This window comes from Cervus elaphus, chromosome 21 (assembly GCF_910594005.1).
Source record: "Cervus elaphus chromosome 21, mCerEla1.1, whole genome shotgun sequence".
Lineage (NCBI taxonomy): Eukaryota > Metazoa > Chordata > Mammalia > Artiodactyla > Cervidae > Cervus > Cervus elaphus.
In genome coordinates, this window is record NC_057835.1 from 76,541,476 (window position 1) to 76,559,933 (window position 18,458).

At 38.6% G+C, this 18,458-nt stretch overlaps 1 protein-coding gene across 1 annotated transcript in view; it reads left to right on the forward strand.

Moving 5' to 3' along the window:
* Nucleotides 1-852: 852 nt before the first annotated feature.
* Nucleotides 853-18,458, forward strand: part of CNGB3 (cyclic nucleotide gated channel subunit beta 3) — a 174,501-nt gene continuing 156,895 nt past the window's right edge. Inside the window, exons 1-2 of the mRNA XM_043880041.1 lie at nucleotides 853-963; nucleotides 5,148-5,229. Coding sequence (XP_043735976.1) covers nucleotides 853-963; nucleotides 5,148-5,229 — 193 coding nt within the window. The remainder of the gene's footprint in view (nucleotides 964-5,147; nucleotides 5,230-18,458) is intronic.

Below are 18,458 nucleotides of genomic sequence, written 5' to 3' on the forward strand. Positions count from 1 at the left end.
AAAATAATCACAGGAAGGAAAAAAGAGTAAAAGTAGTTACCTCACAGTGCAGAACTAGAAGTGAGGACTTTGGGGGAGTTGCTTTATATTATAAGCACTTCGTTTTTGTTCACTCAGTCATGTCCGACTCTTTGCGACTCCATGGACTGCAGCATGCCAGGTTTCCCTGTCCTTCACCATCACCCAGAGCTCTCAAACTCATCTCCACTGTGTCGGTGATGCCATCCAACCATCTCGTCCTCTGTCATCCCCTTCTCCTCCTGCCTTCTACGTTTCCCAGCATCAGGTTCTTTTCCAATGAGTCAGCTCTTCACATCAGGTGGTCAAAGTATTGGAGCTTCAGCATCAGTCCTTCCAATAAATATTCAGGGTTGATTTCCTTTAGGATTGACTGGTTTGATCTCCTTGCAGTCCAAGGGACTCTCAGAAGTCTTTAATCATTTGCACGTATTATTTTAACAAAAATTCAATAGATGGAGATAGGTAGGTGGGTAATTACAAAGAAAGAAAGAAAAATAAACCAACAGGCAATGTGCCCACATTTAAATAACCATTTAAACAATTTAAATCAACAATGAAGTTTTGTTTAATTCTCACTTCTGAATTATTCACAGGGGTATTTTGACTCTCTGAAGTTCATAAACAGAACTTAAATCACCCAAGCAGAAGTAATTTGCTGCTTTTAAGCCAAAGCCCTGACTAGCTAGAGAGTTGCCTTTAGGAATTAACCAGAACAAAATCCTGATTAAACAACTAATTGGCTTGTCTGCTAATGAAAAGAAAATCAAAGCACATTTCTCTACCTCAAGACACAGAGTCATAAAATAGAAGTTTTTCAGAACCACCTCAGAGATGTTTAAATCACTGACAATAAAATTCAACAAGGTGAAGCCTAGTGAAGGAGGCAATGAGAATAAAAAAGATCCTGATCCAAGCGGCGAGTCACGGCAAGCCACGAGACAGGTACGCGCCCCATGCCCCTAAGTCCCTCCTGATTAGCACCATTTCTTGACTGGGAGAGGGATTTTCATAAACACTGGGATATGTGATTTCTCTGCAGTTTTACCTGCTGCCAACTAAGTCATGGACTGTTCGTCTTTGGGGTTTATCCCCATCATTTTATATATATTGCATATATTGGCTTTAAAACGGACTAATGCATAGAAGACTCTATAACAATTTGGAAAAACCAAGTAAGACTTCTCTTTGTTGATTTTCACTTCTGCCACCATCCAAAACGAAATCATTTCTCAAGTATTAAGCATGTTATATAATCTAGTTCCAACAGAGAAGGTCAAACATCCTGGTCTTAGTAAACTATATTTTAACGGTGATTTCTCTAGACCAGAAGTTCTCAATAAGGACTAGTTTGCACTGAGGACAACTATCAATATTAGAAGATATTTTTTGTTGTCATGGTTCAAGGGTAGGAAGTTACTGGCATCTAAAGGGGAAAGGCCAGAGATGCTGCTATATATCCTAGAATGTACAGGAGAGCCTTTTACAACATAGAATTATCCAGTTTAACACTTTAATATTACCAAAGTGGAGAAACCACACTCTGGAAAAGTATTTTCTTAAGTTCTAAGTCTGTTCATCTTTAAAATAAAGATTTACCTGCTTTGTAGCCTTGGTATACAAACTAGAGACGGTTTAGATAAAGCATATAGTAGGGCAATTATTATTACCATTATTAATCATTTGTATCCTTATGACAGATTTAAGTCCAAATGATAATCATATGATCAACATTCACTTACAGCTATCTATAGAACAGTTTTCATGGATTACTCATTAGCTTTACCTAAAATCACCACATAAGATTTTTAGAGCAAGAATTATTTTCTCATCTAAGAGAACTGGATGAAAGATGTCAAGTACAAACAGGAAGGTACCTCAGGGACTGGCATAGCCTGGTCTAATGATTCAGGTTTAAATGAACCTGGAGTATATAAAACATGAAGATTACCTAATGTTAGCCCTGGAAAATGTGCCTTCCTTTTCTGATTAACACTGACTGTTTTTGCAGTGGAGAGAATTGGAGAAAATGTGCTTAGCATGGCTTTATGAGGGTGTCCTTGACTTCTTTCTAATTCTTGTGTCAAAATAAATAATCTCACACTTTAAGAGTTATTTATATGTTTAAAAACTTACAGACTGTCACAAATGTTGAGGCGGGTACTTCCCTTCCGCTAGCCTTGTTGTGTTTCTCTCTGGGAAAGTCATTACAACGATGTTTGCCAACTTGCCAACTATCATGATTATTTTCCCACAGAGCACATAAAAAATAGCTAATACATTATTCTCTTGGAGAACATAATAGCTAACAGGAATTACTATGTGCCAAACAAAGTGCTATCCCTTTTCAAGCACTATTGTATTGAATACTCACAATACCCACGGGCCCTGTTATAATTTGCTATTTACACACAACTGACAAATTGCAGACTCTGAACTGGAACCCTGTTCTGTCTGATTTTAGGGCCTGAGAGCTAAATCATTAGGTTATGTTGCTACAGAACAGGAGAAATAGTAGTTGAATCAACTTTTCCAAATGCTTGATCTACAGGGGAAAAAAAGGGATGCTAGAGACAAGACAAAAAAAAAAAAACAAAAATTCAGGAACTCCTTAAAGAGCTGTCTTTCCTTTAGCCATTAATACTGGAGAGCTATTCAGAGTGGACCCCGAGAGAAGCACTCTTTTGAACTGTGGTGTTGGAGAAGACTCCTGAGAGTCCCTTGGACAGCAAGGAGATCCAACCAGTCCATCCTAAAGGAGATCAGTCCTGGGTGTTCATTGGAAGGACTGATGTTGAACCTGAAACTCCAATACTTTGGCCACCTGATGTGAAGAGCTGACTCATTGGAAAAGACCCTGATGCTGGGAAAGATTGAAGGTGGAAGGAGAAGGGGATGACGGGGATGAGGTGGCTGGATGGCATCACTGACACGATGGACATGGGTTTGGGTAAACTCTGGGAGTTGGTGATGGACGGGGAGGCCTGGCGTGCTGTGGTTTATGGGGTCACAAAAAGTCAGACACGACTGAGTGACTGAACTGAACTGAACTAAACTGAAGCGCTCTTACACATTCTGTGCCATTCTGACGACCATAATTTATGCATGCTCATCAGGATGTCTGCTAGCATCACATATCTTAAAACTCATATTAGGGAATTATTTGTGTCTACTCTTTCCAATAATATGTCAGAAAAGGAAAAATAGTTTTTCTCCAGTTTCAAATGTGCTAAATGTTAAAATTGACACAAAGTTAAACCCCTATTTTCCTCTACAGAATATAACCTTTTAAAATGACATTTAAACAACACATTTCTGAAATACAAATAGATTATTTGAGTCCTATAAGGAAACATCTAGAAATGAATAAATCAATTTGCATTGTATTTTAAGTGTCATTTAAACAGTTAATTCTCAAACCAAAATATCATAGGTAATTCAGATTTGTAAATAGCCATTAAATCAAAAATTGCAAATTCACACTTGTCCAAACTCTCATACTCCAGAATAAGGCATTATTCACATAAATTTATATTTATGTATACATAAAACTATGATGAAAATATTAATGAATAACATGATGCAAAACTACTTGATTGAAGTCAGAAGGCTTTGTCACTATTTTGTAATCTATCCAGAGACCCGTACTTTTCTAGGCAGTTAATCAATTCCTTATTCAATAATATAAGAATAATAATAGCTGCCTTGCCTAACACATGTGTTATTACAAGGCTGAAATTAAATCATAAAATTCATTTGCTTTTCAGTTTAAAATGTGTCTGACATACAGTGTCTAAAAGTAATGTGAAGATTCATATTAAGGCTTATAAGACTCTCAACACCCCTTCCTTCTTCATTAGCCTCATATCCTCATACTTTTCCCCTTCTGAGCACTTCTGTGGTCTCCCTTCACCTGCATATACCTTAGGCTTTTGCTAAACATGCATCCTCTGTCTGGAGTATTTTCCATGCCTTGTCCATCTGGAAAACAAAAATCCCATCTTGATTTGTAAATTCAAGAGTCGCTCTCCCTCTAACAGTGTCCATCCTCTCCCTTCCACTCTGGTAGAACTGACCATGCCACCTTTAGCCACACCTCTCGGGTCCGCAGACATTTTCTCATCACTTATAACATTTCATGTCAGTTGTATTTGTGTGTGTTTATTCCCCCTGCAAGACTGGGAGAAGCTTGGGAGCCAGTTTTTCTATGCTTTAACCTTATCTCTTGTTTCACTCTGTCCCCATAGAAAAATCTTCAGGTATACACTGGCCATAGCCAGCAAGATACACTTACATTTCAAAGGAAAGCTTAAGTGTTCAGATAAATGATGAGATAGAGGCAAATGAAATCATGGAGGGGAAAAAGAAGAGAGCTATGAGTAAAGACACCAAAGTGCTTTCTTCTCTCCATCATTTTATGTTTTATCACTAAAGACTTAGCCCAGGACCAATGTTCAGGCTACGGGAAGTGAGAGCCAGAATTGTAAGAAACATGTGTCAGGAAGATGCAGCAACCACACCGGCAAAAACAGACTGTGGCCAACAGACTGTTGAAGTTGAAGCTGATTTTCCAATAGTAGAGTCAGGAATATTCATCTAAGTGCAAGAACTATCATTTTTAGTATATCATAAACAAATGATTAGTTTTGATGATTGGCTTGATAATGAAATTTAAAACTCTTATATTTTACATTCAACTTCATTTTTATGTAAAATCACATGTTCAGTTTAGTTCAGTTTCTCAGTCATGTCCAACTCTTTGTGACCCCATGGACTGCAGCACCCCAGGCCTTCCTGTCCATCACCAACTCCCGGAGTTTACTCAAACTCATGTCCATTGAGTCAGTGATGCCATCCAACCATCTCATCTTCTGTCGTCCCCTTCTCCTCCCACCTTCAATCTTTCCCAGCATCAGGGTCTTTTCAAATGAGTCAGTTCTTCGCATCAGGTGCCAAAGTATTGGCACTTTAGTTTCAGCTTTAGCATCAGTCCTTCCAATGAATATTCATGACTGATTTCCTTTAGGATGGACAGGTTGGATTTCTTTGCTGTCCAAGGGACTCTCGAGAGTCTTCTCCAACATCACAGTTCAAAATTACATGTATAGTCTCTATTTTTTTTCTCAAAGGGAGAAAACAAAAATGAAAAAAAGTCTCTCAAAACCAAGATGCCACCAGTCTCAGCTGAGGAGTCACAGACCAAAATCCAAGGTAAGACCCAAATTTGTAGGAAAAAAAACAAAAAGTACAAAGTATATTTCTCCAAAATGTATTGTCTGATGAAGCACACTATTCCTTGACTAGATATTACCTAGGGTGACGCTTGAGACAATGTGAAGGTATGGATATTTACAAAAATTATTACTTCATTCAGTCATTTATTCAATAGATGTCTTCTTTTTCACTTGTCACATGCCAGGCACTGGTCTGTGAGTTGGAGATACAGTGATAAATAATTTGGGTCGAGTTTATGTTAATATAGCATATAGCTTTTCAGATAAGTGTTATGAAAACAATAAAATAGATGTGGCTTGTGCATGTGTAAAGGTTCTGTTTCTCTGCCAACTCTCTCCTCTAGAAATCTTATCTACTCCTAAGGATACCACATTCATTTCTACATTGATGCTTCTAAATTCATATCAGACCAATTTCTTTTTTAAGACCCTGTTCAATATTTTCCAAGTAACCACTGGACAAATATACCTGAATGTTCTACTGCCATCTCAAAGAAAGCATGACTAAAATTGAATTCCTTATCTTCTCCTTCAAATAAGCTCCCTCTCCTGATTTATTTCTATTCCTGGTTCTATCTTTTTTTTCCTTTTCAGTCTCCTGGGCTCAAAACCTAATTGATGTTTTATTCCTCTGTCTAGGCTGCCCTATAAAGAAAATTAGCCACCGAATCTTCTTTCATAAGAGTTCTCAAACCCACTTCACTCCTTTCCAATCCCAACACCAATACTATCCTTATTAGTAACTCATGCCTGCATGACTCCCAGGCCCTAAGTGATCTCTTCTGATTAGAGCTCTACTTGACCCAATCTTTCTCCTTTTTGTCCAACCTCAACAGTATTAGCAGATTACTTTTTCAAAATTAATCACTATTTTGATCTCCCATCTCTGCTAGTCTCTTCTAAAGAACCTCGAGTGCCTCAATATTGCCTGCAAGACAAAATCTAAATTACTTCACCTGACTTTGTAGGATCTAATGAAATCTATTCCCAGTCCCTCTTTCTAGCCCTTCTCTCCTGTCTTTCTGGAGTAGGAACACTATCACCAGGAAAACACAAAAATGATAGAGGAATCACTAGAACAGAATATGCTATTGTTAAATAATAGCATAATTATTGTTATAAAACTAGAGTAGATGTCAGCTTTTCATATATTAGACAAAGGTCTATCTATGATAATTTTTAATGATTCTCTAGTTTTACTAGAATAAATCTTGGGGCTGAGGCAAAATTGAGTTTTCACTAGCCAAAATTCCTGTCTATAAAGAGGAAAGATAAGAAGCATATGAAAATTACAAACAAGATTGTAAATAAACAATCACAAGAAAGGTTGTAAGTAAACAAACTACTCCAAAGTAATATCAACACACTCAAAAGCTGAAGAAATGGTCCCATTGTCATTATATCTGACTGCTCTTACTTAAGAGAAAGACAAAGGGCCTATATGAAGAAAATGACAATTTAACAGAAAAATGTAGAATAATCTTGAATGACTGGAGGAAAATAATATGTTCCCAGTTTGAAAGATAACATTATGGGAATAAAAATCTATTTTTATAATTAAGTCATATTTCTGTTTTAATTATCTCTCCAGTTTTATTGATTTTGTTTACTTATTTATTTTGAAGTATAGTTCTAGATTTTTATTGTTCTTATTAGAATGAAGAGAATACTTACTTTTCTCTATAGAAATCAGCTATTTTGTCCGCTATCATTCTTTTGCATTTTCATCTCCTCCAAAATAACAACAACAAAAAAAAAACAGTGTTTATCAAATAGTCAGCATTTACCATTTACCTGCCTAAGAAGAAAGGAAAAAAAAGTTAATGTTCTGCAATGTTTTTCAACATGAATATAGTTTAATATCACCTCCTAACTCATTACTAAAGCTAGGCTCTTCAATTTTTAGATTATTTGATTTAAAATATTTACTCTGATATGTCACTGAAAGAGAAACATTTAATAAGCACAAGACTCTATTTCTGATAAAAGTTCACATTTATAAAATTTCCACAGATAGTAAGACTCCTATACCAAGAGGATATTTAAAAAAATGTGTTCTTGACATTTTTTCCCCTCCCATCTTTGGTTGGCTGCAAGTTTTCACTTTCATCTGAGGTTCAGAGTTTAACAAACTAAGCCACTCATCTACAAATAAATAATACAAACATTTGTTAGAGAATTATCTACCTTACTTTCAATATACTAACATTAAACGAAAAGAGAAACCGAAAGAGCAGAGGATACATCACCAAACTGGGTTTTGACCAACATCCAGACTCAATCAGCGCTGGCATCCGGCACACCTGCAGTCCCAGCTGGGGAAAGGGTCCCAGGCAGCGAGTCCGCGCCCCGGTGAGACGTCGAAGACCAGTTCGGGGTTCCCCCTTATAATCCCAGGACGCGCACTGATTTCAGCATCCGTCTGTGACCAGTTTGCCGCTCTGGTTTCACGCTGGCTTGGGCATGTAAAACTTGGACTGTTGCTGAGCTTGGGGCCTGGTTGCCCTGGCCCACTCCAGGGGCTCAACAATCTCAGGACTCCTCCCCATCTTCTCTAAGGTGCTCCCCGTCTTGCAGTCCCAGCAGGCAGCCACTCACGGCCACTCCATCTGGGCAGCATCCAGGCAGGTGAGAAGCAAGGTCAGAGGCCCGCTCTGCTTTGTCTTTGAAGCCTAAACAAGACTATTTATTTAATTTCCCTAACACCTTAATGAAAACAAAACTTCAACCAAAAGTCACCCCTCTCGATCCTAATTGCTCTTCGACTATTGCCAGGTTCCCATGTCCTCCTTTAGAGTAAGACTGCTTGAAATAGCTAGCTATACTTGTAGTCTCTGATTCCTGTTGTCCCTTTCTTTTTTATTGAAATATGTTTGTTTTAATATTCTATTAACTACTGCTGTCAGCAGTGACTCAGTCACACACATGCATACATTCTTTTTCATGTTATTTTCCACTCTGGTGTGTTACAGGATATTGAGTCTCCTTCCCTGTGCTACGCAGCTGGACCTTACTGCTTGTCCTTCCACACACGCTAGTTTGCATCTGCTGACCCCAGACTATCACCAGCTCTCTCCCTCCCTCTTGGCAACCACCCGTCTATCCTCTGTGTCCCTGGCTCGGTTTCTGTCTCATAGATAAATTTATTTGTGCCGTAGTTTAGATTCCACATATAAGTGATGCCATACGGGCTTTGCCTTTCTCACTTACCTCACTTGGTATGATAATCTGTAGTTGCATCCAGTTCAGTTCAGTTCAGTCGCTCAGTCGTGTCCGACTCTTTGCGACCCCGTGGACTGCAGCACGCCAGGCCTCCCTGTCCATCACCAACTCCCGGAGTTGCATCCATGTCACTTCAAGTGGCGTCTTTCATTTCTATGGCTGTGTAGTATTTCATTGTATGTATGTATCCCATCTTCTTTATGCGTTCATCTGTCAGTAGACATTTAGGATTTTTCCCTGTCTTGGCTATTGTGAATAATGCTGCTATGAACACGGAGGTGCCTGTATCTTTTGGAATTATAGTAATGTCTGGATATATGCCCAGGAGAGGGATTGCTGAATCATATGTGAATTCTGGTTTTAGCTTTCTGAGTCACCTCCATTGTTTTCCACAGTGACTACATCGACTTACATCCCCACCAGCAATGAAGGAGGGTTCCCCTTTCTCCACACACGCTCGAGCTCTTGACATCTTCTTAGCAACCATTTAAGAACATTATTTAATCTTCAATTTTTTCCAAAAGGAATAGAAGGCTTTTCTGTAGATCGTATAAGAATTTTCTCTGCATACAATGAACAGTGGTTAACAAAGCAAGGTATTGAGGAAGAGACACCCTACAGTAGAAATCAAATCTGCATAAGCCAAAGGAAGAAAAAGCCCGCAACATTGTCAGCATGATTCAATTGATTCAAGATGATTCAACTGTAATTGTTTTCTTATCACCTTTTTTAGTTTTTTATTGAAGTATACTTGGTTTACAATGTTGTGTTCGTTTCTGGTTTGCAGAAAAGTGATTCAGTTATACATAGATATTTTTCATATTCTTTTCCATTATGGTTTATCACAGGATATTGAAGATAGTTCCCTGTGCTATACCGTAGGACCTTGTTTGTTATAGTACCTTGTGTCTACTAATCCCAAACTCCTCCTAATTAATCCCTCCTCCACACCCTTACCCCTTTCATAAATGTGAGTTTGTTTTCCATGTCTGTAAGTCTGTTTCGAAAATAAGTTCATCTGCGTTGTATTTTAGATTCCACATATAAGTGATACCATATCATATTTGCCTTTCTCTGTCTGACTTTCATCACTTAATATGAAATTAAGATCCCTCAGTGTTGCTGTGAGTGACATTATTTCATTCTTTTTTATGGCTAAGTAGTATTCAGTTTTCTATATAGACCACATCTTATTTATCCATTCATCTGTCAGTGGACATTTAGATCAATTCCATGTCTTGCCTACTGTTAATTATGCTGCTATGAATATTAAGGTGAACGTATCTTTTTGAATTAGTGCCTTTGCTTTTTTGGGGTATATATATCCAGGAGTAAAATTGCTGGATCATATGACAGTCCTATTCTTATTTCTTGAAGAACTGCCATACATTTTTTCCAAGGTGGCTACACCAATTTACATTCCCACTAGCAGTGTAGGAGTATTCCCATTCTAACTAGTGTGAGGTGATACCTCATTGTAATTTTTATTTGCAGTTCTCTAATAATTAGCAACACTGAGCATTTTTGTGTGTACCTATTGGCGGGGCCTAGATAAGGGAAAGGCTACCCACTCCAGTATTCTGGCCTGGAGAATTGCATGGACTATAGTCCATGGGGTCACAAAGAGTCGGACATGACTGAGTGACTTTCACTTTCACTGGCTATCTATATGTCTTCTTTGAAGTTATGTTTATTTAGGCCTTCTGTCTATTTTTTTGATTGGGTTGCTTATTTTTTCTTATTGAGTTCTATCTGTTATTTGTATATTTTGGAAATTAAGTCCTGGTCAGTCACATCATTTGCAAATATTTTCTCCCAGTCTATAGGTTATCTTTTCATTTTTTATGGTTTCCCTTGCAGTGGAAAGTTTATAAATTTGATTTGGTCTCATTTGTTTCTTTCTGCTTTTATTTCTATTTCCTTGGGAACCTGACCTAAGAAAACTCTGCCATGATTTATGTCAGAGAATGTTTTGCCTAGGTTCTCTTCTACGAGTTTTATATTGTCATGCTGTATGTTTGAGTCTTTAAGCCACTTTGAGTTTAGTTTTGAGTATGATGTGAAGAGGTATTCTTACTTCATTGATTTACACACAGCTGTCCAACTTTCCCAGCACCACCTGCTGAAGAGATTGTCTTTTTTCATCGTATATTCTTGCCTCCTTTGTGGAAGGATTAATTGACCATAGATATGTGGGTTTATTTCTGGGCTCTCTTCTGTTGATCTGCATGACTGTTTCTGTGCCAATACCATGCTATTTTGATTGCTGTAGTTTTGTAATATTGTCTAAAATCTGGGAGGGTTACGCCTCTTGCTTTGTTTTTTTCCTCATGATTGCTTTGGCAATTCTGCATCTCTTATATTTATATGATTCCATATAAATTTTAGGATTATTCTAGTTCTGTGAAAAATTCATGGGTAATTTGGTAGGAATCACATTAAATTTATAGATTGCTTTGGGTAGCAGAGCCATTTTAATAATGTTAATTCTTCAAATCAAACAGCATGAGATATCTTTCCATTTCTTTAAATCACTGTTTCCTTTATCAATGTTTTATAGTTTTCGGCATATAAGTCTTTCACCTCCTTGGTGAGGTTCATTTCTAAGCACTTTGTTTTTTTGATGAGATGTTAATAGTATGAGTTATTTTATAATAGTAATGGTCTCAAATCTGTAGTTCTCACATAAAAATATAAACTTAATGGCATGAAACCAAGGGTCACATTTTCAGGATTATAAGTTTATTCTTATTATATTTTATTCAAAGTGTATTTGTAAGCTTAATTTTCATGATTGATAATAAAAACTCTTTGTGGAAGCTTCATTTAACAGAGGAGCTATTTGAGTAGGAAGGAGAAAAACAGCATCATTTAAATTTGCAAACTAAGCATGTCTTCAAAAATTTTAATAGGAATAACAGATACTTTGTTTTGAAAAAGTAGAAGCAAAATTATTACTGCTTAAAGATAGCATCTTACACATGGTTGGTATTTCTGTGTTCTTCAAAACATGCAGGTGCAATGTCATAATATCTGCAGATGTTGATTTCTGATTATAGAACTCTTATCTTCTGCCGAGCATGGTTTAATTTATATCTGCCATGGAAATGAAGAACGCAATATATTTTGGATTCAAATACGGATAACTTTACTAAAGTCCTCTTTTGATTACAATCATCTTTCTTAGGATTACGCTTCATTTATATTACATTAAATGCTTCTTTAAATAAATGTTTTGGTACCAGGTGGGAATATAGTATATCGGAAGTGTATCAAAGTTAGGTACCCATAGCTAGTATGATGTGGTAGGTTGAATAATGCCACCCTCAAAGATGTCCACACGCCAACCCCCAAAGGCTATGAATTTCTTACCTTACATGAAAAAAAAAATGCTGGTACGTTAAGGATCTTGAGAATGGGAGCATTAGTCTGGGTTATCCAGGGGACCTCAGTGTAGTCAAAGGGTCTTTACAACTAGAAAGCAAGAGGGCCAAAGGCTGAAGAAGGGACTGGGATGATGGAAGCAGAGGTTGCATTGATGTATTCTGAACACGGGGGAAGGAACCCTGAGCCAAGGTATAGAGGCAGCCTCTACAAGCTGGGAAAGATGAGGAAGCAGATTCTCTCCTAAAACATCCAGAAAGAACACAGTCTGTCTTAAAAGTTCTGACTTACAAAATCTCTGTTGTTTTAAGCCACTACATTTGTGGTAATTTGCTATAGCAATAGAAAACTGACATATATGGCTTCAGAATACTCCGTACTTTTAAATGTCACAATTAAAAAGATTTTTTTTCTATTCAGACAATCATGCAATTAACACTAAAGGCAGTATTTCATACTGGAAAGGGCATTGATTTTAGAGTTTGACACTCCTGAATTCAAATTATAATTCTGCTATTTACTAGTTTTTCTGTGACCTTAGTCAAGATATTAAACATCTCTGACTCAGAGCTTGCTCATGTATAAAATAAGGGTAATACGGTCACGACTAGGTTGTGGATATAAATTTAATTAATATAGGTAGAGCATTGAGCGTTGAGGTTTGTAAATGCCAGTGTTGACAGAAGTCAGGGCGTGTAAGTGAGAATTGCGCATGCCCGATCAAAAGAGCCCATAAGCCACACGGCTCCTACCAGCTGCTGCCACGTGGGATACGGGTTGCGTTCTGCCAGAAATTCCATCTCCAGTCTAGAGAGACTGCAAAGACAAATCTTAGCTTCACATTTCCCAGTTTTTAAACATTGACTTTTTAATGTTCACAGATTCCCCTTTTTAAATCATTGAAGGAAAAACTGAATTCTTGTCAAATTTAACCCATACCACCATCCCTGGCCTCTAACACACCACGTGTAGGTTCTCCATGTTGCTCAAACCTGTGGACACTGACAGCCCTCGACAAGATGCTTTCAGTTCTCCTCTTGCCCTTCCCTTCCTCTCCACTCGTGCCTTTCAGCCCAGACTTTGTGCTGTGAACAGACTACAGCTGTGGGATCCCCCCGAACCTTCTGGGCCAAACAGCTCTCCACAGCCAAGATCCCAGCGCTCCAGGTCCAGCACAGCGCAGGTCTGTAGAGCATCCCAGGCCTTGCCAGCTCCCTCCACCTCTCCAAACTGGCCTAGCCTGCATCTCAGCTGATTCGTATTAACAGTTTGAACAGAGATCCAGAGACATAAAAACAGCTCTAGAGCTAAAACTATTCTAAAAAATAAAACATATTATTTTTTCAAAATATAGACCATAAAACAGGGAAAATCCCAGCTTATTTAAACAAGAGACCCCTCTTTGGGCTTCCTAGGTGGCTCAGACTGAAAAGAATCTGCCTGCAATGCAGGTGACCTGGGTTCAACCCCTGGGTCCGGAAGATCCCCTTGAGGAGGAAATGGCTACTCACTCCAGTATTCTTGCCTGGAGAATTCCATGGACAGAGGAGCCTGCCAGCTATGGCCCACGGGGTTGCAGAGAGTCAGACACAACTGACCAGCTAACACCGCTCCTTAGTCCTTGGCAGTAACAATCTAACTTGTCTTATGTGGAATAGGAAAATAGACTATCTCCTGAAATTTGATTTATAAGTATCAGTAAATTCCCCAGGTAAGAGCAAACAGCTTGACTGGCAGCCAGAAGAGGAACTGCTATGGTTAATTTTAGCATTATAGTCCATTCTCTGTGACTGTCAGTCCTATTCACTAGCTAAAGGTAAGGTGGGAATATAGAAACTACAACAACAACAAATGAATGAAATTTTTATCAAAATTGCTCCAAGCATATTTCTCTGCTTCATCTGAAAAGAAAGTCTTATATAGTATGTAACTAGAATTATAGAACTCAGTAAGGAATAGTCTTTCAAAAATGATACCTAATGTAGTGATGGACAAAAGAAATGAGAAATGAATAAACTTGGCATGTGAAATTTCTGAAAATTTAGTCTAGAAAAAGAAATAAATAAATACCGTGTCTTTTATGTTTTGAAATGAGGAAGAAAAGTCCCAACCATGCTGCGTTGGCAAGGGACAGAGGCGTAATCAGGGCACCTTGGGTGGCAAGGGCTCATTGGAAGAAAACTTGTGGATAACTGGAACTGAAAAAGCACTCTGGGGACAGAAGCAGTCCTAGGGGCTAATTGCCTTCTCTGAGTCTTGTTCACGGTCTACATGGCTTCCGTCTCTGTGTTCCTGTATGCGTATCTCCTCTGGACTGCCCTCTCGCCATCTACTCATTTCCTGGCCCATAGTCCGGAGAGAGCGGTCGGCCTCAGATAGCAGCCATTGTTCTCAGCGCGCAGCCTCCATTACAACATGGCGGGCACCGGGCACCACGTGGACGGCCACCTTCTCTCGCGTGCCCGGCTCTGGGCGCCCTCGGGAACTGTTCCTGCCTTTGACGTAGCGGAAGTGGGGGGCTGTGTTGGCTAAAAGGAGACGTTAGGCAGAGAAATCATGCTCTGTTTAAAATATCAAGCAGAAGAGCAGACTAGGATCAAATACCTCAGTTTCCATCTATCTTTTTATTTTTTAACTAAAAATTTGAGACTGTAACCAATGTGAACTGGATGGGAGTTTTTGCTCCTTTTTTATTTTTTGGACAAAATGCCATTTTTTTGTAGCTTGAGTGATTTAAATATATTTGCATAATTCAGTTACATCGAACTCTATGTTTTTAGGCTTCTTTCTACTAAAAAATATAGGAAATCACATTCTGCTTTCCAAATCCCTGGAATCCTTTCGAGTAAACAAAAGTTCCTGTATACCCCACACACATTAATGCTATGCAGACCTGAAGGAGTTAATATAGATATTTTTTTAAAAAGATAATTTTAATTTATTGTAGTCTGGCTGGTGGAACACTTTGTATTTATATTGCATTTATCTCAAATGCAGTCTTTATCTAATCCTCACAGAAATCCCCATGACAAAAGTATTTCTCATTTTATGGATGAGGAAACTGTTATAGAAAAGCGACTTATCTAGAGCCACCCAGAGAATTAGTGATGTAAGGATTAGAGCTCTCTATTCGGTACCTAGCACCAGTAAATCACCACTTTCCTTAATACCTATACATAAAATGTATTTTCTAGATGAATTACTCCCAACAAAATATCCTGGAAGTCAAGCATAACGTTGAGGAGTACCAGAGCTGATTCTGACACAGTACCAAAGCTACCTCATATGGATCTGTATTCTTTTTTGCTTGCTGTTATTCATTTCTTTACTTATGTTAAAGTAACATCCGCCTAAATGTAAAAATCCCTTCAGGACTTTTAGCATGTTACAGCTGCCTGGAGGAACTCTAACCTCTGACCAGATTCCAGGACCTCATCTAACACTCTTGGCACAGGTTCTGTCTGCACACCTCCAGCAATGGGGCCGTCACTTCCTCACAAAAATGTGTGTTTCACTGTTAGACAAGTTCAAGAATGTTTGAGGTTTGTTTGTGTGTTTTATAAATTCCATGGATGGATTCCTCCTGTGCCTTCTGGACTTTGTGAAATAATTTTATTTTCTTGTCTATTTAATGGCCCTTCAAAGAATTGGAGATAATGGCTAGGTCACTAGTTAGTCTTCAGTACCTTAGCTAAAGAACTTAAGTTCCTCAACCATTCCTCTAATAGGAAGGTTTCTGGAACTCTCGCCTACTCTGATTCCTTCTCCCTTAGAGTTTTATAAATTGCATGAGCACTTACTGTAAGGTACTCCATTTTTCTATTCTGTGACATTTTAGGGCACTCCATCAGGTTCCATTGTATATGCATTGCTATAATGTTTGTCAACTTCCTCCGTGACATTAGACAATCTGCAAAGATGTAATAAAATTTCAAGTGTGATCAAAGTGTTATAATTAAAATTATTCTAAGGACACTTGTAGTTGAGCAACTATAAAATTAATCACAAGCTGAGCCATAAATATAATCTTGGGTGCCCATTAATCATATGCTTCATAAACTGTGTTATTCACTTTTTAATGCCAAATGTTCGTTCATTAAGATGAAAATAACAGTATCATTTATGCATCTAATCAGAGTATTCAGATTTAGTCTTTATTAATTCGTCTAGCATCTAGCACTCAGGTATTGTTGGTATCTAATAAAAAGAGCAGAGGCAGAAGATACTAAGAAGAGGCAGCAACAATACACAGAAGAACTGGACTAAAAGATCTTCATGACCCGGATAATCATGAAGGTGTGATCACTCACCTAGAGCCAAACATCCTGGAATGTGAAGTCAATGGGCCATAGAAAGCGTCACTACGAACAAAGCTAGTGGAGGTGATGAAATTCCAGTTGAGCTATTTCAAATCCTAAAAGAGATGCTGTGAAAGTGCTGTACTCAATATGCCAGAAAATTTTGAAAACTCTGCAGTGGCCACAGGACTGGAAAAGGTCAGTTTTCATTCCAATCCCAAAGAAGGGCAATGCCAAAGAATATTCAAACTACGCACAATTGCACTCATCTCACATGCTAGCAAAGTAATGTTCAAAATTCTCCAAGTCAGGTTTCAACAGTATGTGTACCGAGAACTTCCAGATGTTCAAGCTGGATTTAGAAAAGGCAGAGGAACCAGAGATCAAATGGCCAACATCTGTTGGATCATTGAAAATGCAAGAGAATTCCAGAAAGACATCTACTTCTGCTTTATTGACTATGCCAAAGCCTTTAACTGTGTGGATCACAACAAACTGGAAAATTCTTCAAGAGATGGGCATACCAGACCACCTGACCTGCCTCCTGAGAAATCTGTATGCAGGTCAAGAAGCAACAATACAACCAGACATGGAACAACAGACTGGTTCCAAATTTGGAAAGGAGTGCATCAAGGCTGTGTATTGTCACCCTGCTTATTTAACGTATATTCAGAGTACATCATGCAAAATGCCAGGCTGGGTGAAGCACAAACTGGAATGAAGATTGCCAGGAGAAATATCAATAACCTCAGATATTCAGATGACATCACCCTTATGGCAGAAAGTGAAGAAGAACTAAAGAGCCTCTTGATGAAAGTGAAAGAGGAGAGTGAAAAAGTTGGCCTAAAATGCAACATTCTAAAAACTAAGATCATGGCATCCAGTCCCATCACTTCATGGCAAATAGATGGGGAAACAATGGAAACAGTGACTGACTTTATTTTCTTGGGCTCCAAAGTCACTGTAGATGGTGACTGCAGCCATGAAATTAAAAGATGCTTGCTCCTTGGAAGAAAAGCTATGATCAACCTAGACAGCATATTAAAAAGCAGAGACATTACTTTGCCAACAAAGGTCCATCTAGTCAGAGCTATGGTTTTTCCAGTAGTCATGTATGGATGTGAGAGTTGGACTATAAAGAAAGCTGAGTGCCGGAAAATTGATGCTTTAGAACTGTCGTGTTGGAGAAGGCTCTTGAGAGTCCCTTGGACTGCAAGTCCATCCTAAAGGAAATCAGTCCTGAATATTCATTGGAAGGACTGATGTTGAAGCTGAAACTCCAATACTTTGACCACCTGATGCAAAGAACTGACTCATTAGAAAAGACCCTGATGCTGGGGAAGATTGAAGGTGAGAGGAGAAGGGGACAAAAGAGTATGAGATGGTTGGATGGCATCACTGACTCGATGGAGTTTGAGCAAGCTCCCACAGTTGGTGATGGACATAGAAGCCTGGCCTGCTGCAGTCTGTGGGGTCACAAAGCATCAGACACGACTGAGCGACTGAACTGAACTGAATAAAAAGAGGCTTGTTTTTGAAACAGAACCCATAATGTATTTGCTATTTTAAGAGTTAGAGATTTAACTAAGTAATAAGGTCACCTGCATCAAATATTCCAACCAATGAAAACATTTTCAGGTCTTCTTTTTACATTCATCCAAAAAAGAACCACTTGAACCAATGCCTAATTAAGAACCTTATTCCCAAATTAGTTTCTTTATTTGAATCCCTCCTTTTCCAGCAGTTATTTAGTGCCACTGATAAAATGTAGAAGGTTGATGACTTTCTGCATCAACCATTTCCTGTCTTGAAGAGGAAAGCAGGTGTTTCACACCTGTGCAGGTCTTCACCAGGCCCTGCTACAAGGGGGTCAGAGAGTCTGGAAGTGTATTACTGAGGCCCAGGCTGGAGACAGAGTCAGTCAGGTGTTTGGAGAGCACTCAGTACTCACCCTTGCACATTCAGTAAAAGCAGCCATATCAGAACACTCTGATATCTGCCACGGGTACACAGTCCAGGGCCAAATTTGACCAAGTATCCTGATGAGATCTGGCAATTGCTAGACAATATGCAAAGAGCACAGTTGGCAGGAAGATTCATTCCGTTCATTTGTGCAGCTACAAAAGAGGGAATCCTGCTGTCCATGTGTGAAGCTGGGAAGTAGTACAATGCCCAGCTCACAAAACTACCCAGATGCCAAAGCAAGGTTTGCCATGTATTTCGGATTTCTCTTTCATGACAAGGATGATGCAAACAATGTGACCATCTGTTCCCACAAACAAATAACATGCTGCATGGATGA